The sequence below is a fragment of the Vipera ursinii genome, assembly GCF_947247035.1.
Source record: "Vipera ursinii genome assembly, chromosome: 2".
NCBI classification, from domain to species: Eukaryota; Metazoa; Chordata; class Lepidosauria; order Squamata; family Viperidae; genus Vipera; species Vipera ursinii.
In genome coordinates this window covers 126431724-126453302 of record NC_139513.1, presented here as the reverse complement: position 1 = coordinate 126453302, position 21579 = coordinate 126431724, and the positions used below count along the sequence as shown (strand labels likewise).

The 21579-nt window shown below is 39.7% G+C and overlaps 1 protein-coding gene across 1 annotated transcript in view; it reads right to left on the bottom strand.

Moving 5' to 3' along the window:
• The window catches only part of RNF213 (ring finger protein 213), a gene marked incomplete at its 5' end in the record, with an annotated part of 158673 nt that overhangs the window by 83079 nt on the left and 54015 nt on the right, over window positions 1-21579 (bottom strand). Inside the window, 15 exons of the mRNA XM_083351118.1 lie at window positions 207-305; window positions 615-751; window positions 2511-6089; window positions 6513-6665; window positions 6802-6995; window positions 7643-8780; window positions 9763-9921; window positions 10352-10492; window positions 10851-11068; window positions 13758-13923; window positions 14256-14848; window positions 15141-15299; window positions 17621-17779; window positions 18817-19000; window positions 20009-20131. Coding sequence (XP_083207244.1) covers window positions 207-305; window positions 615-751; window positions 2511-6089; window positions 6513-6665; window positions 6802-6995; window positions 7643-8780; window positions 9763-9921; window positions 10352-10492; window positions 10851-11068; window positions 13758-13923; window positions 14256-14848; window positions 15141-15299; window positions 17621-17779; window positions 18817-19000; window positions 20009-20131 — 7202 coding nt within the window. The remainder of the gene's footprint in view (window positions 1-206; window positions 306-614; window positions 752-2510; window positions 6090-6512; window positions 6666-6801; window positions 6996-7642; window positions 8781-9762; window positions 9922-10351; window positions 10493-10850; window positions 11069-13757; window positions 13924-14255; window positions 14849-15140; window positions 15300-17620; window positions 17780-18816; window positions 19001-20008; window positions 20132-21579) is intronic.

Below are 21579 nucleotides of genomic sequence, written 5' to 3'. Positions count from 1 at the left end.
CCCACCTCATTTTGATGTATGATGAATAGGTGGAGATAGTTCTCCATGAAATTAGAATATTGGCCTGGAGTATTTATTGGACTATGTAAAAATCTATGAACTTGGCTGGCTTATAATTACGGTTAAATAAACATATCACAGCAACTATTAATTGATTATATGCTCAGTATTGCTTATCTAATAGTCTTATCTAAGAGGCAACTTACCTGGCTGAGGCAATGAGCTGGGCACTGAGCGATCCATTTTCAAAGTCAGTCTGAATAATAAGGATTTTACTCCCATCTGCCCTCACAGCAAAAAAATTCCTGAGAAAATACAGAAATGAGCTTCACTTTGTTGCAGAAAGAACGGATCACTCGCATCCAGACCTTGATTTATTTAAAACAAGGTCACCTCACCAAACACTCCAGCAGTTTGAACAGGAACATAACTTCATTGCAATCCTCCAATTTACATTTAACAATTCAATTATAAAACTCCTCTAATCATATGAAATTTATTCTATTAATCATTTATTTTATGACAAGCACTTATATGTCACTTCAAAAAAAGAAATATAAAGAAACATACAAATCTGTGTTATTCTGCAACCTTTGTGGATGCTGAAAACTCACCGAATATCCTTTAAAAATGAGTACTCTGTGTCAAATTGTTGCAAGAACAAAACTTTCAGGCTGTCTGAATCATGCTGCAATTCTGCCTTCAAAATCTCTGTGTCTGCTGCAGTCAGGAGCCTGGAGAAGGTCGTGATCTGTAACAGTTAAGACAGCAGGTTTTTCTGTCAAATATGAACAAAGTTTTCACAGGATGGTCATGCAGTCTCTTGTTTTTTTATTATCCAAGTGAAAATATTTTCTTCCCTTCCTTTCTCCTACGCATATAGGTGACTCTCGTTTAGAGACCACAATTGGGAACAGCAACTTGGTCGTTAAGTGAAGCAATTGCTAAGTGAAATCTTGACTTTGCTCAGTGCTTTTTTTTTTTTTTTAAAAAGGTGCTGGAACTCACACGTCATACAACCTGCCTTGCCTACCCTATAAGGTTCCATCTAAAAAAGGTGTAGGAACTCCATTCTGGGCGTTCTATGACAAAAAAAGCCCTGAATGAGCTTATTTCAGCTTTCATTGGCTTTACACACCTATGAAAATCATAAATGTGAACATTCTTCATCACCATCATAATTGCAAATGATCATTAAATGAGGCAGTCATTTAACAATGGCTACCAGTATAGCCTTTGCGATGGCATAAAATCGGGAAGGATCTGAGTGACACTATCAATTAGCTGGTTACAAAAAGATCCGGTAACTTCTAACCATTTTAGTTTAGAAATTTTATTTATTAACATTTTATTTATTTATTATCTAAATTTGTATAGCAAATTCCTTTGTTCTATTACTCAGAAATAGTCCTGAACTAGTCCTTCGTTTGTTCCAAGGAAAGCTATGCTCAACATTTCTGCTACATATGGACATGCTAGGAAAACATTCTGAAGACAAAATCTTATTTCAATTTGCTCGGCTAGAGTCTTCTTGAATCTTGCGATTCTGACAAGAAAGTGCATTTCTAATACCCTAAATATTTCCTGCATATACTTTTCATTTCAAAACATTTAGTATTCAGGGTAAATCCAAACCATACAATAACACAGCAGCCATCCAAATTTCTGGAAAATAACAATTCACTAATATAAAGAAACCATAGCAAGCTTTGGGTACACGTAGTCCTAAAATTACAGCTGTAATGTAGCCTGCCCATCATGATCATAAGTTATGACAATTGTTAACAAATTGTACAATGCTTTTTGAGGCAGTCTTTAAGTGAATCCATGGTTAAGTGAATGCCATGGTCATTAAGCAAACCAATCGTTTGCTAGGGGCACATTTTTTGTGAAAAGTGTCAGATTTTGGTAAATCCATCATAAAATGTGGCCACATGATATGGAATGCTGCAACTAGCCGTAAATGCTGCTGTGTTGATAAATACATGAAGTTCTGGCATGTATTGGGGGGGAGGGGGAAACGACCATTGGACGTTCAAATCCAGTCACAAGTAGCCCCAAGGTATCCTTCCCTCAGCTAAACACACAAGCTTGAAGCTTTCTATATTAATATTATTGGAGTAGTTCTATGATTACATCAGAAGAAGCCATTTTCTACAACCTATTAAACAACAAAGATTGCCCTGTGAGTACAGATGATAGTATTAATCATCATCTCAATAGCCTAGACTTAGTAAAAAGTATTACTTTTCCCCATGCTGTTATTTTTATCGAGATAGACCAAAATCTTGAAAACTGTTTGCATCTATAATCTCCAAAACAAAATATAAAGTAACTAGCCCTAACTCCTAAGGATAATAGAAATGCATTCTAATTTAGAGCATTTTAAAATTGTCTTTAAACAACTCTTGTCGTATATCATGCGTTTTAAGAATTCATCATATTTATGAATATGAGAAAAAGGGGTACAGTGGGGGGGGACAGGAAGAAAGACTTTAATTGCAGTTTACCTCAACAAACACCGTATGTCCTCCAGAGTCTGACCGAAGGCATCCATGCAAAAATTCGGCAAAGGAAGTGTGTTGCTGTTGCTGAAAGTATATCTCAGCCAAGTTTTCTCTTAAAAAGTCCAGTTTAGAGTCACCGAGACGGACTACAGAGTCTGGGGTGGCACAGTTCAAGAGGACCAGCTGGGCCTGCTCTTGCACTTTCTCCCTTAGCTGTTCAGGAAGAAGAGACCCTTTCAGGTTTTCGGTCACCTGTAGGACAACCGAAGCGCAAGAGTCTGAATGGTAGCCAATGAAAACATCAGAAGGCGTGTATGTTTGTTGACCCATAAGATATTTCTCAGTTTTAACTGCTACAAAGTCATCCACCCATTTCTTCAGGTCTTTCACAATGTTCTTTTGCCACTTGTTCAGTACAGTATTAATATCCAGATAGTGTTTTTCAAGCCGGTTAATCAGTGGGATGGGAAACTGCTTGTACACCACCTTTTTCTCCTCGATGACAATCAGTCGAAACTTGGGATGCACTCTGCATTTCACTCGATGGGTCCCCAAACCTAAGTCAACATATTTTTGACCAGCAAGTTGGACGTAATACTGATTGAGGGCATCGTAGAGGCTCTCATAAAGGTTTTGTAGGTTGAGAAGAACAACCATCTTCCCAGTCTCCATGCAAATTTTTACTCGGTTTATGTTCCTGCAAATCTGAGTGTATTCTTGATCTTTGGGAAAGCTGGAACCAAAAATAATTTCTGGTTGAGCATCTCTGAAGAAACGCTGTTGGAGAATCTGAAGCGCTGCATAATTTTCTGTTAATACTAGCAGATATCGGCATTCACCATCCTGGTAATCGCTATAAATGTTCTGCTCAACTAAATCGATCGTACTGATATCATTATAATTTTCATCTCCTCCTTCTGGAATCTTAGACATAAAAGTATCCAAGACTTCAACATCTTCTTTGCCACTGAAATTTCGGAGAACTACCTCTGCTATTTTACGGGGACCTGGAATGCTATTAGAATTATTTGTCAAAGCAAAAAGCATTTTTACAAGACTGTAATAGTCACGCAATCCAAAAAATTCCTTAATTTGTTTCTTACAAATGTCTTCATATGCGTTTGCAAAGATAGGAAAGAAACGCTCAACTCTTTGTAGCACAAAAAGTTCTGAAGAGCAAATACCTTTTGCGCTTTCTATGAGTTCATTTTTATTCAGGTCTCCACGAGATACAAAGATGCCTCGATTCATCTTAGCTGGATCTAGGGCCCAGTTAGATATCCCAACGAAGCCAACTTTTTTGTGAGGAAGTGGATCATCATCAATGCAACCATCTTCTAAGAGAGGGTGAAGGGTCTTCAGAGGCATTTTGGGAGAGTCTTCTGCCAATCCAATTTCATCTAATACAACCACCGAAACATATTCACTAAGGTTTTTTCCTTCCTGGAAACGAGCACAGTGTTTGAAAGTATTTATGATCCCCTCAGGGGTTGAATGGGGGCTGCACTGAAAAGACACCAAATGGATCTGCTTAAGTTCCTTATAAAGGTCAGAATATGCTGCTTGACCCTGCATGGCATCAGCCACGATGGTCTTGGCAAGAGATTTTGAGCTGCCCGGCTTCCCAATAAGAAACAAAGGGATTTTAAGTTCAATGCAGATTACCATCATGAACACATTTTCCTTCAAAGCTAGGTTTTTTGCTATTCTTTCCCTCACAGGCACACCACTCAAAAAAAGATCCTGAACTAAGCTAATTTCTTCAAGAACTACTTTTTCATTATCATATGGTTCTGGAAATATTTCACAGATTACTCTCCAGTATGCCTCTTTCTGTTCCAGGGAAGCATGGTAGCAAACAGCAACTGAAAGAATCAAAGACCAAATTATTCTGTCTCTCTGGATTACACTTTTAGGGGGATTACTTTCCAGATACTTCTCCAGATGTTCAATAAGACGTTCACTGTGGCCGTGAAACCATTTGAAGACTTCCACACAGCGTTCGACATCTCTGAGGCTGATAAAGCTGCATTCGTCTTTCTGCTTTCTCATGTAGGCCTGTGACTCAAAAAGCACCTCAATAATCATTTGGATCTCATTAGCGGACATTTTGATCGACTTGGCAAGCTTTTGCACAATCTGTTCGATGTATAGTTTTTCAGTGATATTGTTCAATTGCCCAAAATCCCACACCAGAGGTATCATGCTTGGTGGGAGTGCATGGACACGGTAAACAAGCTGCCTAAGGGGAATGGAGCCAAGCTTTTCACTGGTGTCCTCTGCCTTGACACGATAACCCAGTCCAGCTGACTCCAAGCGTTGGATCATTTTTGGTGTGTGTTTGCGATAAGGATTGCATGCAGCTATGATCTGTAAACCTGAGCCGGGCAGTAAAGGCTGTCCTTCTATTGTGTGGTCACATAACACTTCCTTGATGCAGCTGACAGCTTCTGTGGTGTTGGCTTCATCAAAAAATAAAACTGTGTCAAACTGATAATTCAACTTATTGTCTTTTGCCATATCTTCAGCTTCCCTCACTTTAGCATAGATCGCATCTGCTGTGGTACCTCCATGAACTTTGACAAGCTTCATATTATCAGCATCTACACCAATCTTACGCAGTTCACACAGGTATTTTATAAGCCTGGTTTTTCCACAGCCAGTTTCTCCCATCAGGACAACAGGAATTCCACACCTAAATCTCATTTCAATGGCAAGCATTTTTAGTATATTGTCTGTTGTAAGTTCATAAGTTTCATCAGGATCAGTTGGCCACTCAATCCCCAAGACCATGCAAAGTTTCTCAATTTTCTCAACTCTGGTCAATGCATCAAAATTAATATTGAACGGAACTTTTTGAAGAACTAACCCTTTGTACAGCTGAGGGGTCATGACATTTCTCTTGATAATATTGCCATTCAAAGGATTGATGGCATCAATGCTGCCATTGATATTGTGCTGGAGATGGAAGCCAATGAAAGTCATAGATACACGGTCCTCATTGAAGAATATGTATGGATGGGGTTCAGATTCCCACTTTTTCCGAAGCAAAAATGGAGCAAGAGCTTCCTCAGTAACCTCTCCGAAATCTTGCATTCCAGGGCTTTCATCAGAAATGTTAAGCGAAGGAGTTGCAAAATCCTTTGCCATTAAAATCATGAATGTGACCACAAAATTTTTAAAGCCCTGCAAAGTGTCCTGGACAAATTCAGCATTACAGAAAACAGAGGTTTCACAATTTCTCAGCTGAAGGTTAAGAAACCAAGCAAAGTTTCTAAGTTCTGACCAAGAAGGGTCAATCACTCCACAGTAGATCAAGAACAGCTGTAGGCATTCTCCTGGAGTCCCTTCCACTGAGCCTTTTCTATACTGGAACACATCAAGATTTTCACCTCTGTTTTCTCTTATCAAATACTGGAATGGTCTCTGAAAAGCTTCACTAAAGAACATTTCTTGATCTACTCCAGGATCACTGCTGTCATGAAATAAATTCTGAATATCCTTGTCCAGTACTTCTTTAGGAGATCTGCAAGTTACTTGAGGGAATACATCAAGGAAACTATAGTTCAATCCTGGAGATTTCTAAAAAAAAGACCAGAGGGAGAAAAGGAAGGAGTTATAATACAATAAAAAGGTTTTTTGAATTTATTCTCCTATTTCACAAGCTCCATCAGTTTTCCAGTGTTTTAATTTTGTACTATGGAAATGGTTAGTCAATACTGCAGAACTGTAATTACTATGAACAAAATTACTTCTTTGCTACAAGAGATTATGGAAAAATCTCTTTAAGAGTTCATGGAAGAAAAAAAATGTTCAGTCCCTTGCACACAGTTTCACTTTAATCCCATGTAGGGAGATGTTTTTTCTTCCTTAAGACATTCCGTAGCTACGACTAAGGGGAAATCCCTATTTTCTCCATTGTCTTACAGAAACCAGTTTTAAAATTCTGCTTCAAAATACTAAAAACCCAGCATATATATATTCTATGCCTCTGGATGTACTTACAGATCCTCTTTGTTTTTTTGGTGAGGGGGACGGTTGCAGAATTTCTGCAACATAGAGGTGGCACTGTTTGCGGAGCCAAATTTTCCCATCTGTATCTTCCAGATACCGTAAGATGAAGAGCTTGAACAAAAATTCTGAAATGCCAGTCTGAACCTGGAAGAATACAGAAACATAAGGACCATACAAATAAACAGGGATGTTCCTCCTCTAGATATAAGAGTATCTTCTCACAAAAGGATGTATTGGATGAAAAGGGAAATCTCATCAATCAAAACTGTGACATACTCACAGAAGAAGTAATATCAAAATGCAGAATCATAGGCTGTTTCTGGGACTTTTGGTCCAGGAGTAGAAACAGAGAATTCAGGATTTTTCTTTCATTCACATGAGGATCAATCAGCCGAATGGTTCTTAAAGGAACTCTGTGTCCTTGCAGTTGCGCTTTCATTTTTTGATGCAGCCTCTTTATATAGAGAGATTTTCCTACAGTTTTTAACAAAAAAAGTATTTAAGATATTGACAGGAAAAATAAAAATAAAATAACTAATTTGAGACTGAGAACTCACATAGTCTATACAAATGCCTAGCAATATAGAGAACATAAGGAACATCAAAGAAAACCAATACAGTTAAAAATAAAGATCAGAATAAATTTAAACTTTTTAAAATCCCCTTTGGTTCTTTTTAAAAGTAACTTTTCAAAAAGTAACCTAGGGTTTCTGCTGAATCTAGCAGTTCAGTGCTGAAATACTGAAATCTATCATTGTGGCCCCATAAAAATGTATAGTGTTTCTATCATGCATACAGGCTTGCTGAAATATCAAACTATCAAACATATGTATTTCTATCTCACAAGAATGGCTCCTGTTAGATAAGATTGTTATTTAGTGCTTATAATGAAGGTATGGATAGAACTATTCACATTACATGTTAATTAAAATGACAATTCCAATTAACTATAGCACTACTTAACCATAAATTGCTATTATTATTAACATGGTTTGAAACAGATTTCTTATAAACAAGCCCGATTAATATTAATTATTAACTACTACGCTAATATAGATCATTTTCTTGCTAAACTGATTATATAGCCAAGATAGGAGGTTGTTTGAATTTGGTTTTCTCACCCATTCCAGCTCTTTCAGAAGATACAATCCCAACACACATATTATTCTTGAATACAGAAGCTGATGGATTTCCAAGCTCAGTGGCTTTGTAATGCTTCCCAAGGTAACTTTGGATGTCTTTTGGGGGCCGAAGAGGGGTCATGTGAATGATGAAATTACTAAAAACAGAAGGGATATAGCTGTCTTCTCTCTCACAATTGCAGAATATCACTAATTGATAGTCACTGGTATGTTTTAAATGTAGTTTTTGGTATAGTTCCTCTAACTTATAGCCAACATCGTAACTCAACTCATCTGCAAAGAGTAAGGTATAAATCTTCTTTTCTTTCTTGTTTGGAGTAAGGCATCGCCTCATAAACAATTCCACTTGCTCGTAGCTGGTTTGTGGTGTACACAATAAGACTTCATCATAAGAGGGTAGCATCTCTTCTGGATTGTTCATGTAGATGGAAATTGTAGAAACCAAAATTTCAGAGCGATGGCAAAGAATGAGGTTGGGCTGCCTAGAATGAAGACCTTGTGGTAACATTCGCTTAACATTCCTTCTCTCGAAATCTGCCAAAGTAGATAGGAATCTGCCAAGAGTTTCAAAATCAAAGCAGTGTGGAAGAAATAAACCCATGTTCTCCATGTAGGACCCCCAGATTTCCTCCAGGTGTTCAGTCACCTCTCTTCTACTTGCCTGGTGTCCATAGGTTACATCAAAACTCTTTGGTATTTCAGATACCACTAGTTTGGAGACTTCTTCAATATCTTGTCTACTGCAGTTGTGTTTTACGAAAGACAGCATCATTAAGGCAGACTCACTGGGTTTCCCCGAACCAAGCTCCTTGCATAAATATACAAGCTGTTCAGCTATGTAATAATTCAGATAAAAATACTGGGATCGCTTCTCAGACATGAACTGATTCCACCTCTCCAGAAAACTCTCCATCTTCCTGCACATGACTGGCAGAACCTTTGCCACATCTCCACTTCCACAAAGGCCACAGATGGAACTTAAATTAAAGTCCATATCAATGGAAAACAGACTCTCAGGTGAGCAATATATGTTAGCAATCCAGTTTCGGAAAAGCATGTTTCCAGCAGAATAAAGGTTCTTGAAGGACAATGCAAATCTCTGAATGTTAGAAAATACCTGAGTGAAGAATACATACAAAAACACAACAGCAGATTGAATCCAAATCATTATTAAACAACCTATACAATATATATAAAAAAACAACAAATGTTTAGCTTTTATCAGCTAACTGCCAACATTGTCAGAGTGGAATGCTGGAGGTTCAAAAGCCTGCCTATAAGACTAACTGCTTCTGCGCTCTGCTCATGGAATGCGCCACTGGTCTACCCACCCCCGCTGATCGTATTGCTTCTAGTTGTCTCGCATCCAACTGCATATTCATGAGTTCAGGGATCCTCGCCTCTCCTTTGCCTGCTTTGGGCATGGCTGGATACCTGTTGCCATGGGATGGTCTTCCAATGTTTCCTGTCCTGTAGCCATCCCCTCCCTGTTGCGTGTGTAGTATCCCACCTCCCATCATTAGTTCCTGCACGGATCGTATTGGGGATTCCTTCCCCTTGCCGGTCATAATTCTTTGCTGTTCCATAGGCCCCTGGATCTGATCTTGCGTGGGCTGTGGCCTTTGCACTCGTTGTGAGTTGTTGCACCGTTCTTCCTATTTCCTTAGTACCTGATAGGCAGGCAGCAACTCTAAATGGCGATTGATGGAGCGCTCGTCGGATAGCCACGCTTCCTTTAGCAACCGGCTGCCCTGGGTGACATCTTGGGCGATGGCCTCAGCCCCAGCAAGGTCGAACATATGATTGTTGCTGGCCATATGCACCCACACCTGTGAGCGTTGCTCTTGTCGTCTGATGGCCAGTTCGTGTTCGTGGATCCTAGTTCTAAGCCGCTTGGCTGTCTCCCCAATATAATTACAGTGACAGTCCTTACACAATCATGTGTTCGACCTTGCTGGGGCTGAGGCCATCGCTATAGCTATTACAACTGAGCAATAAGCAATAATCTTTATATACAAAATATATCTATTTTAAATACTTTGGGCATATAAAATCATCAATTCCTCTTAATTAGCATCAGGCTAGTTCAGGAAGCTTACTTCAGAAAATTTCTCCACTTGTGCACTTTGTTCTTCTTTTCCAGACATCAACATCAACTTGTTCATCAGTTCTTGAAGCTCTTCCAGAGAATACGTCCGATTCTCTTGGTCCCCATGACTTTCTTGGATAGTCAGGTCCAGAATAGTGTCCAGGCAAACCTTACAACAAAACATAATATATACAAGGACATAATGAAGACTGCCCATTTTTAAAATGTATTAATTCAGTAAACATTAGACACTCATAAAGAAAGCAATTTATTAGCAAATATGCTTAAACGTGATTGTAATATAGTTGAGCTGCAATTTAAAATGTTAATGGGGGTAAAAATTGCATGAATACCTTTTTTTTTGCTAACTCCTTTTCATTACAAGCAGGCTATTTAATGCAATAATATCCTTTTCATATATTACTATATTTCATTCTTTAATCCTTATTTTATTTTACACCACCTAGAGCGAGCTGGTTCAGCAGTAGAGGCAAACAAATTAAATGCACAAAAGAACATTTAAAAATAGTTTTGTGGAAATTAGCAGAAAATAAGAAAAAAGAGACCTGTTTGGGAATCATTTTTAAGCAATGTCTCACCTTCTGTCCCTCTCCTGGGGCCTTAATTCTGTAGATTCCTTTCTCATTGATTCTGGTTGCCAGGGATATAGAAGACAACTCCACAGAGCCATGACTCTCTTTGATAGTTTTTAACCAATCCAAGTATCTTGCAGAATCACGCTATAGGGAGAAGATATGATAAGGATAATTCCCATTAGCTTGTATCTTTCCTAAGTCAGGTAAAATAGACAGAATTTAAGCAGACATTCTAAAATTTCTACCCCACTGTTTTCTGGGCTTTCAAGCATACTTTACCTTAGTTTAATTTCACTAAAATTGCCCATTGACATAATATGCAAACTGCACTTCATGTGGAAAAACATAACTCCGTGCTTCTCTTTGAATGCAGAGCACCTAAGTGGTTTGTAGACTTCAGGTTCAAAGAATATTTTTACTAATTAATATGCTATAAGCATAAAGCATCTTTGTCAAATGCACAGGGAGTAACAGAAAGATACAAGGCTGCTACAATAATTACCAGCTTCGCGGGGAGGTTGTGATCACTTTCCAGAGCTTTCCATATATTCTCCAAACACTTCATGAATTCCTCAAATCCTGCCTCTTGCTTTAAATCATACAGCATGGAGGAGTAGCCAAACACAGCATCATGGAAACAAGCCACACGATCCACATCCATGTCATTCTCTCCTGCAGATATTGAAGCCAGCTCCACAAACACTTTCAGCTCATTTTTGTCTAATGGAAAGGAAGAAAGCGCTTTGTGAGGTAAAAAGGAAATTTATATTCTATGAATGGCTTCCCTGGATGCATTGAAGTGCTTTCTAGGATGGCTTATACTTATAATTGTAATTATAATTGCTTTTTTTGTTTTTTTATACAAAAATAAACAATAATGATAATAATGCAATAATGATAAATAGAGATATGAAAACCCACATTCTGAAGAACATTGGAAATGTTCCATTCCACACTGGCTACTTTGTTCCAGGTTTGATTCAACAATTTTTAGAAATTAGTCCTCTGAACTTTTAAATACTGACTCTGTAAACCGCTCAGAGAGGGCTGTAAAGCACTATGAAGCAGTATATAAGTCTAAGTGCTATTGGTATTACTGGACTGACCAGGGGTAGCCTATTCCTGTCGTTCCTTTCTTCCAGCCTTAACAAATTCAGACTCTTCATAACACACCTCCAAAACAAAACCACCATGGGTAGTAATCCCTGGAAGCATTTGCCTGCTGATCCCACAAAATAGCACTTGCAGCTATGGCTGAAATCCAAAAGTAGAAAACAAAACAGTCCTCAAAGTCTTTGTCAATGTTCAGAAGTAGTAGCAGGTTCTCCACTTGCACCCAAACTCTTTCTATTACCAAGAGATCCTTAGAGTGATGGGTAGAGGACTAGTACAAAGAAAGATATTGTTGTTTCTCAATCTCAATGGTGCCAACCACATTAATTACTGCTGCTATTACTACTTATTTTTCTAGCTTTCCTCCACCCTCCAAATATTCATGAGCCACTTTCCTATGTATTGTAGATTAAACCTAGGACTATGGGCACTTGGGGATAAAGCAATATGGATTCCCAAGAATAGGGTATTTTTATAATTATCACTTTACAGACAAGCTAAAGCTATAACCTTCACTTTGATTCAGAATTACTCTTTTCCAGCATTCATCTAATTATAGCCTTTATCTTACTTTATCCTGTCTTAGTTCCATCTTTCTTACAATATCTTACTCATGATTCTTCCATTATCTTTATTCAGATCGGCCAAATCACAGCACAATTCTCTGCCTGCCCAGTTAGTGTTATATTGCTGCACTTAGACTTTGGGTTGGGAACAGGTTCTTGGCTTTGTGGCTTGATAGAAGTTTTGAAATGTGAGCAGACTTTTTTTCCTAGGCTGCTACATCATACCTACTGGCCTCTGTCTGGTTGTTACCAGCACCCTGGGATTCTCTGGGGTATCTCACAACATCTCAGGCTCCAATGGCTGGTGCTTTAGGATGCCAATATCCTGGGCTCACATTGTCATCTTTTCAGCTTCCTCAGCTGCCTACATCCATACTCCCCATGTCTAGTAACTACCACCCAATATTACTCTGCTGTTGGCTCCTGTAGTGATCCTGTCATCACCACACCATTTAATATCCCTCTGCTCCACCCCCAGCATTGATCTTTCTGTTGCTGCTGCTGCTGCTGCTATCACTGATGGCCTCTTGTTCTCCACTGTACCACTGGGTTTCGCTCTGCTCGCTTTTCTCCTTCTCATTCCATTCTTTCAGCCTTGGGATATAACACTTCTGCATTTATTTATTTATTTTATTTATTTTATTTGATTTGTATACCGCCCTTCTCCCGAAGGACTCAGGGTGAACAGGGACATAAATACCATAAATACCCAAAATAAAGAAATTAAAAAGAAATTAAACCCTCGTGCCCAAATGCAGAAAATAAATTACCTTAAAACAATAATTAAATCAAAACCCATCAGACCAGGCCGGATTGTCCAAACAAATAGGTTTTTAGGTCGTGTCGGAAGGAGCGAAGGTCGGGAGCAATCCGGAGCTCTACCGGTAAATGGTTCCACAGGTCAGGCACACCCACAGAGAACGCCCTCCCCCTGGGGGTCACCAGACGGCATTCTCCGAACGGCGGCACCCTGAGGAGGCCCTCTCTTTGAGAGCGCACTGGGCGCAGGTGCTCCCTAATTTGAGTCATCAATGATACTAAGATAGCCTAGCTTCTTCTCAAAAGGCCAGTCCTTCATTCTGGCAGGGCAAGGAGACCTCAGGTATAGGTGTCATCGCCTCATACCTGATCTCCTTTAACATTTACCTTTTCTTACGGCATTTATTCACAATAGCATATGTGTGACTTTGTTTGATTACACATGATTGTGCATCTAGATCAGAGGTCCCCATCCCCCAGTCTGTGGACCAGTACTGGCCGTGACATGCCAGCAACTGGTGCACACAAACAAGCAAAGCCTCATCCATAGGCTACAGGCAGCACGCAAAACCACGCTTCCTCCAGTCTGCGGAAAAATCTCTCTCCACAGAATCGGCCCCCGGGGCCCAAAGTTTGGGGAAGTCTGATCTAGATGTTCTATTTGTCAAGGTTTAATTCATGCTTTATCTCTGGATGGGTAACAGTAGAGAAAGGAAATACACATTCAAGTATATGTTCCTCACAGTACATGCAAATGAAAAATCCAAAGGAGAGAAAGTGTAGAAGTACCAAACTGTCAGACTGAGAAAAGGGAGAGAGAATATTCAAAAAAGATAAATAAAACTTCCATTAAACTTATGTTTTCTCTGACCAGGTGTCTTCCTGATAAACAGAGTGGAGAATACAACAGCTCGACCCAACATACAGTTAAAACTTTCCTTGGGGAAACAACAGAGATACATCAGTTCTACCTTCCAAAGCCTCTTTGACCCAGTTAACGAACTCCTTCCTAAGCGCCAGCTCTTCAAGGCACAGGCGACGTTTTTCAGTAATATCTTGCAGCAGTTTCTTAGCACGCATCAATGAAGAGCTCATAGAAGAAAGCTTTTCTTCTTGAAAGGACTGGAAATCACTTGTCTGAAGAATAAATTACATATATTAAGAATACTGCATCTTAAGAACACACAAATTCCCTCCCCCCTTTGTTCCAGACTTCTATTTTTTTTATCCCTTTGGTCTTAGAGATTCACAGAAGTGACTTTTTCCCCCTGAAAATCATTCCTTTTAGGAAATGTATAGGAATACAGCAGAGGTTTGTAATTTCCAACAGCTCAAAGGCCAGCCATATCAGTAGAGCGTGTAGCCATTGCTTATATCACACTTTTATAATTTTATGAGACTGAAACTATACAAAATCTTTTCGGTTACTGGACTGTCTTTTGAATGGCAAGTTAAAGAGATGTACTTACTAAGTTCAGCAATTGTTGCAGGACACTGAAATTACCAGTAAGTTTCAAAACTTCCTTGACTTTGTCGATAACTTTAGCAGAATCCAATGCCAAACCCAATTCATGATACTGTTGGATCTGCTGGATCCGTTCATTTATCCATTCTCCACTATCTTGATACTGCAGTTGGCACATACTTTGGAAATCACGTCTGAGTTCTTCATAATGATTATTAAAATCTTTGAAGAGAGCATTCACTTCAGCAAATGTGAGGTCTCCCAATTTCAAGCTGTCATAAATCCTTTGGAACTCCTTGTAACAAGGATTAAATAAGAAATAATACACTTCCTCCATATCTAGAGTTTGTTCAGTGTCTGAATCCTCCATGTTGTTCTTTAGCCTCTTGGCTGCCTGCTCCCAGCAATGCAGGAAAATGTGGTTATCTTTATAATCATACACACGTTCAGATACAACTTTTAGCTCTTCACTCAAATGGAGATAGGTCTCTATTTCATCATCACTGCATGAAGTGGGTTTCCTCACTTTCACAACAGCATCCAAAGTTTTCAGTGACAGTTTTCCGCTGTGCTTTTGTTCCACTTCAGTTAAATCAACTTTAAAAGGGGGGGGGAATACAATAATAATTTTCAGTTCATTTAAGCATTTGACATAACCCTGCTCAAAGATTCATTTTAGAGCACCAATCTAAAGAGCTTGTGTTTTCATATCTGTATTATGCCATTTCTCTCGTGTTAGAATTTTCAGTTGCTTTCCCATTCATCCTTCCATATATTCAAGCTCTATTTTAGGAGGATATTAACAATAACTGCAAAGAAGTATCAGATAACAATTTGCAGGAAACTATAAACACTGATTTTAAAAAATTTTAAAATTTAAAAAATATACCTTTTAAATAGCGCTGAACCTTCCTCAACATATCCAAAAGGACTCCCAAGTATTTTTGCTCTTTCTTGACATGCAATACTTCCTGTAGTCTCAGATCTAACACTTTTTCTAATTTCAGTCCTTCAAATAATTCATTTGGGAGTGACTGTTCTGTGCATTCTGTAATCAAAATTGGGAATTTTATTATTATTATTATTAATAATAATAATAATAATAATAATAATAATAATAATTTTGCACCAGCAAATTAAGAGGATTCATCAGACAATGCACAGTCAAAAATCTATAAACAATATAAAACACTAAAACCCATCTAGACAGCAGATAAACAGATATAACATAAAATCATAATAGCAATAATCCTTAAAATGCCAAAACACTAATAATGTGTAAAATTTAGTCTTCTTAGGAAGGAGATTCTAGGGGACATTGGAATAATATGTATTTTTCTAAACTAGGCCAATCTGAGGCCATCTCATAAACTGTTTTCTGTTCCAACTTTTTTGGAACAATTTTTTTTTGTTCTAATTTCCAGATTTTCTTTTCTTTCAAAATTAGCCTCCATCCCTGGCACAGTTGCATTACCATGGTCCAAAATGAGAACATCCTAGCATTCTGTGTAACAATACATTCCGTACATATCTCTACAATGTTTTTTAAGCTGCATGGAAAAAAGCAAATAGATCTTTCATGGCATGTAACATAATTTAAGTATCCTATGTGAGATGGCTCCATAGATGATTTGGACCCATAAGGTTCTTTCTTCAGTCAGCATCTATCAATGGGCAGGGGATCTTGTGAAAAGTCTCAATTGAAGACCTTATGGCACTAGTAAGTAAATACGGGAGGAAACATTCCTGCAAATAACTTAGTGTCAAAATTGCTTAGGAATTTAAAAGTTATTACCGTGTTTCAAAATGGACTCTAGGCAGTGTAAAATGATAAAGCACTGTCATACCAAGATAAAATCAGTCAGCTACAATAAATAATCTAGTTGTTTTGTGAAAGTAGCTGGCCTAGTTTTAAAGGCAAGTATAGTATTCCCAATGGAAGATTGTTGGCTCAGCCGAAAGCTGGGTGGTTCAAAGCTGGTATAAATTAACCAATCATCATACACATGTGGGTGAAAACATTTAAAAAACTTTGTTTCTGTAGAGAGGTAAAGAATTTATACTCTGGGACTAACAGCTCAAGGCAAACGGACTCCCTAAATTCAAATAACCACACACTTTAACTTTTGGCAGGCTTTCTTTTATTATCTCTAGGCAGATTTTCCTAGCTCCCTCAGTAACTTAAACTTTTTTGCTTCTTGGAACTTCAACTTGTGGTGCTATCTAGTTCAACAGGATGTATCAGTCCAGGTAGGATTGCCCTAGTAGTGGATTGAGTAAGCATCTGCATCTTGCTGATTGCCTCAGCTGACACCCCCATTCAGTGGTTTCATGATTTTTAAAAAAATGTGGGAATCAACTAGAGGACCCAAGAACCCCAACATACATACAGTATAGTATGGGGCAGAAGAATAATACTCTTGCATCTATCTGGAATGAAAGAAGAGCCATTCTAATACAACAAACTGATACATCCTGTTGAACTAGATAGCACAAGTTGAAGTTCCTAGAAGCAAAAAAGTTTATGAAAGTTACTGAGTGAGCTAGGAAAATCTGTCTAGAGACAATAAAAGAAAGCCTGCCAAAGATATTTAAATTTAGTGGCATAATGTAGCTAATCCAGGAGTCAATCTCCTCATAGATAAGCGGGAGGGAGGGAGGGAGGGAGGGAGGGAGGGAGGGAGGGAGGGAAGGAAGGAAGGAAGGAAGGAAGGAAGGAAGGAAGGAAGGAAGGAAGGAAGGAAGGAAGGAAGGATGGATTGCACAGAAGTCTGAAAGCACGAAGTGAATTCCCTTCCCCCTTTTGTAGCCCGGCCAGAAGTGCAAATAAATTATAGTATTAATGAAATCTTATCTTCAGGTTCTTTATTTCTAACATTCCTCCATACTTTCCCAACCCCATTTTCTCACATCAGGGTTCTACGAGAATAATGGTACTGCAATTCACTTAACAGTTCAAGAAAAGTACAGCTCCAATTATTTATTTAATGGATTATTAAACAAATATAACAAGAAGTTATAATTAAAATAAAAAACCTAAGGTAAAATCAATAATTAAAATAGTTAACAAAGAGCTTGCCATCTTCCTAAGTACTGGGAGAATGGGAGCCAAATGCACCTCTTTAGGGAGGGTCCCCCAGTGCATAAGAGCAAGCAGCTCCATTTGCAGGAGCAGCCGACAAGTGTGCATGGAACCATACCCTACCCAGCTCTGCTGATCCGCAAAGCCGGAAAGGTTGCAGAACTCTGAGATGACACCGCATAAAAACAAAATATGTATTTCTTTACTGTCCTGGTGATTTATGATTTCATAAAACCCAATTAACAAACGATTAAGCTACATTCACACAATTCATCCCTCCCTCTTACTTATGAATCGTGTCTTATATTTTATAATTAGCTCCAAATCCTTAATCAGAATATGGCCTGTTACGAGTTCATTAGCAGCATTTTGAAACGAAGATTCAGCAAGGGTCATTAACAATCGAGCTTCATCAGTATATTGGTTTAGAGTGTTTTCTTCTGCACCTATTAAACATATTAAAAACAGTAAGAAAGATTTAGGGGCATTAAATTGCTCAAGTTAGGTACTTCTTTCTTGTCACCTGAAAACAATGCCATGCAAAATGACATACAGGTAGTGCTTGATTATGACCATTAGCTCAGCAACTGTTTGAAATTATGACAGCGCTAAAAGGACTTTACGATCTGTGTCCAAATTACCTCCAATGCAGCCCCCTCCCATGATCATATGATTATGATCATGGTCACATGACTGCAATCTGGATGCTCATGATGAGTCGCCAAGCGCCCTGCAACTATGTGATCACCATTTGCAGTCTCCCCTAGTGGCTAACCCTGGGAAGGCTCTGCCTCTGCTCTTTTCAGGGGGTTTGCTGAAAAAGGGCTGTTTTTCAGCAGGTCTCCTTGATGGCAAAAACACTCAACTTTCTTTGCTCTTAAAGGGGCAGCAAAAAAGCTGCTTGCTTGGAGAGACCTGAGTCTCATCAGCAAGCAGTTTTTGCTCCTTCTTTGAGCAAAGAAAGGGAGACTCAAAGAAGGAGCAAAAAAGTAGTCCATTTTCACCCAACCTCTTTAAGAGCAAGAATACTGCCTGACGGATTGATTTTGTCCCACATGGGGTGGAATGTCTCCAGCAGGCAGGAGGAGAATGAATGGGCTGGAGAAAAGTTCCGATCGTGAAGAACTGGGCTGCTTCTCCCCAGCCGAGAGCATCCTGTATTCTCAATTTCTTATCTCACTTACATGCATACTTTCCTATATCTCATTTTTCAGCCCTGTACACGGATGTAACTCTATTATTTTTACCAAACAGGAAAAGTTTTAATAATATTATATATACATTTAGTCAAAATATCATGAACATTTGTGAAGCAGATTACTATTTCATAATTTCATACAATATGCTTGTATCAAATAATGCAAATTTATGAAATATCCAATATAAATCCTCCATTATGTAGCAATTTTCTGTTAGGTAGCTACTTTGATCATTTACATATTCCCTCTGACTATAAAATTGATCCTGTAAATGATTTACATACGATTGAAAATGAATAGGTATCTGCTGTCCTGCCATTCAAACAGATGCTTTAGTATACTTTGAAAGTCTTTCAAAGGCGTCCCCGTATCATCCTTTGGCCAGGATTTTATGATGGCAGCAGATATAATTTTACCCAGTTTGCTCCATTCATTTTTAGATATCAACTCAAGCAGATTCTGTTGTTTCTAGAAAAGACATAGGAAAAAAGAAAGGAGTGTTAGGCAGTAATGAATTCAATATATCACACAATGATTTTGCACCTCTGTCAAGGTTGTCACAAAATTCATTATATCATGTAATGGGACTTCCCCAATGTAAAAGTATTTTTCCTTCCATGTGGATTTTTCTTCCACTTGCTGAGATAGATACTGCTCTTAGAACAGGGACAATCACCACTTTGTGGGAATGAAGGATCCTATAAACTGAAAAACGATGCATGGGCAGGATTTGAAGGCCCTCGCTTTAATTTTTCTATGTTTCTATAAACTACAGACTAAATAACTATCCTTACTCTTAGGTAATTTAGTCAAAGACATTGCTATTGTTACTCCAAGTAAACCAACCTTCACTTCTGAGACAAAATTATCTTGAAAAGCTGTCAGAAATGGACTGACAAAAAATATTATGTGAATGTAAGTTCCTGTTCGTAATAGGTGTGAGAATCAACTTCTGGAACAAAGAAGAGATTGTGACAAAGAACATCCCTGCTGTATGGAAAAATATAAAAAACTCTAATCAGCAGAATCAGCTAGTTTAGTATATATTGCATACAAATAAAGGTAATATATACTAAAAAAACTAATTTAATGAATGGAAAAACATGAAACTAAGGTTGTTCTTCTATATAGTGTGTTTCAGCAATATGATATTTAAAAAATCCATGCTAAAAATTTTAAACTATATCATTATAGCACGGATACATTACAGGTCAGGATTTGGTGTACTTTGGACTGTATGCACAAGTATAACCAATACTCTGCTACAATCTTGAAATTCCCTTGCAAAGCAACATACAGTATTGTTTTCTGTGTCCTGCCAGCTAAAATGTATAGACGATACATTTCTCAGCCAACTTGGAAGGAGAGGATGGCATATGTCTGGAAGGTACATTGCTTTAATCTGTGACTATCTGAAGCATAACAACCATCGTATTTACAGAAAGATCAGACAATCTTTGATATTAAATAAATTACCTGGTATGCTGAATCAATAGCTTCAAGGGCACAATTTTCAAATGTTTGCAAAATCACAGAATTGAATTTTTGAATTTTCTCATAGTGACTACAATAGACTTTAATTTGTTCAACAGCTCCTTCCTAATTAGAAAACATTAAAATAAAAACAAAGCACAATTTGGGGTTACAAAATATTTATAAGTCTCCAAAGTAAAGATATAGAGCAGAAGAATTTGTAATTACGGCAATAAGATCTGAACATAAATTATTTTTCAAAATATATAAAATGTTCTGCTTGTTCAGGATGGAAATGGGCATAGGTTACCACGATTATCTTTTGAAATAGTTTTTCTACAATAATTGGACATTTATAGAGTCACTTAATTTATTCCTTTTTTAATTTGCATACTTGAGAGAAACTCAGAGAGTTACAATTGCAACAAAAAAAATCCATCGTACAATTAAAAAGAATTGCCATTACCGTATATACTTGAGTATAAGCCGACTCGAGTATAAGCCGAGACCCCCAATTTTACCCCCCAAAACTGGAAAAAGTTATTGACTCGAGTATAAGCCGAGTATAAGTATACGGTAAGCTTGGCCCCTTCTTAGCAACATATCTATATTCTGTGCCACGACGAGCTGCTCGTTGACTCCGCCGGCGGCTGTTTCTTGCCGCCTCCCAGCTGATGGAGCTGCGCGACCACCGGAAGCCGTCTCCAGCCTTCTCCCAGCCATCCCTGCCGGCACGTGTGCTCCGTGGCTGTTCATGGCCGCCCCCGTTCGCCCGCCGAACAGCTGATGGGCGCGGGTGTGGCCGGGCTGTCCCCGGAGCCGGGCGGGTTCCACCGGCGTTCGCCGTTCGCCCGCCGAACAGCTGATGGGCGCGGGCGTGGCCGGGCTGTCTCTGGAGCCGGGTGGGTTCCACCGGCTGGGCTCCCCACGGCTGCCTCAGCAGTTGGTGCGGCTGCGGGAGCTGATGGGCGCGGGCGTGGCCGGGCTGTCCGCAAAGCCGGGCGGGTTCCACCAGCGTTCACTGTTCGCCTGCCGAACAGCTGATGGGCGTGGGCGTGGCCGGGCTGTCCCCTGAGCCGGGCGGGTTCCACCGGCGTTCACCATTTGCCCGCCGAACAGCTGATGGGCGCGGGTGTGGCTGGGCTGTCCCCGGAGCCAGGCGGGTTCCACCGGCGTTCACCGTTCGCCCGCCGAACAGCTGATGAGCGCGGGCGTGGCCGGGCTGTCCCCGGAGCCGGGCGGGTTCCACCGGCGTTCGCCGTTCGCCCGCCGAACAGCTGATGGGCGCGGGCGTGGCCGGGCTGTGTCTGGAGCCGGGCGGGTTCCACCGGCTGGGCTCCCCACAGCTGCCTCAGCAGTTGGCGGGGCTGCGGGAGCTGATGGGCGCGGGCGTGGCCGGGCTGTCCCCAGAGCCGGGCGGGTTCCACCGGCGTTCACCGTTCGCCTGCCGAACAGCTGATGGGCGCGGGCGTGGCCGGGCTGTCCCCGGAGCCGGGCGGGTTCCACCGGCGTTCACCGTTCGCCTGCCGAACAGCTGATGGGCGCGGGCGTGGCCGGGCTGTCCCCGGAGCCGG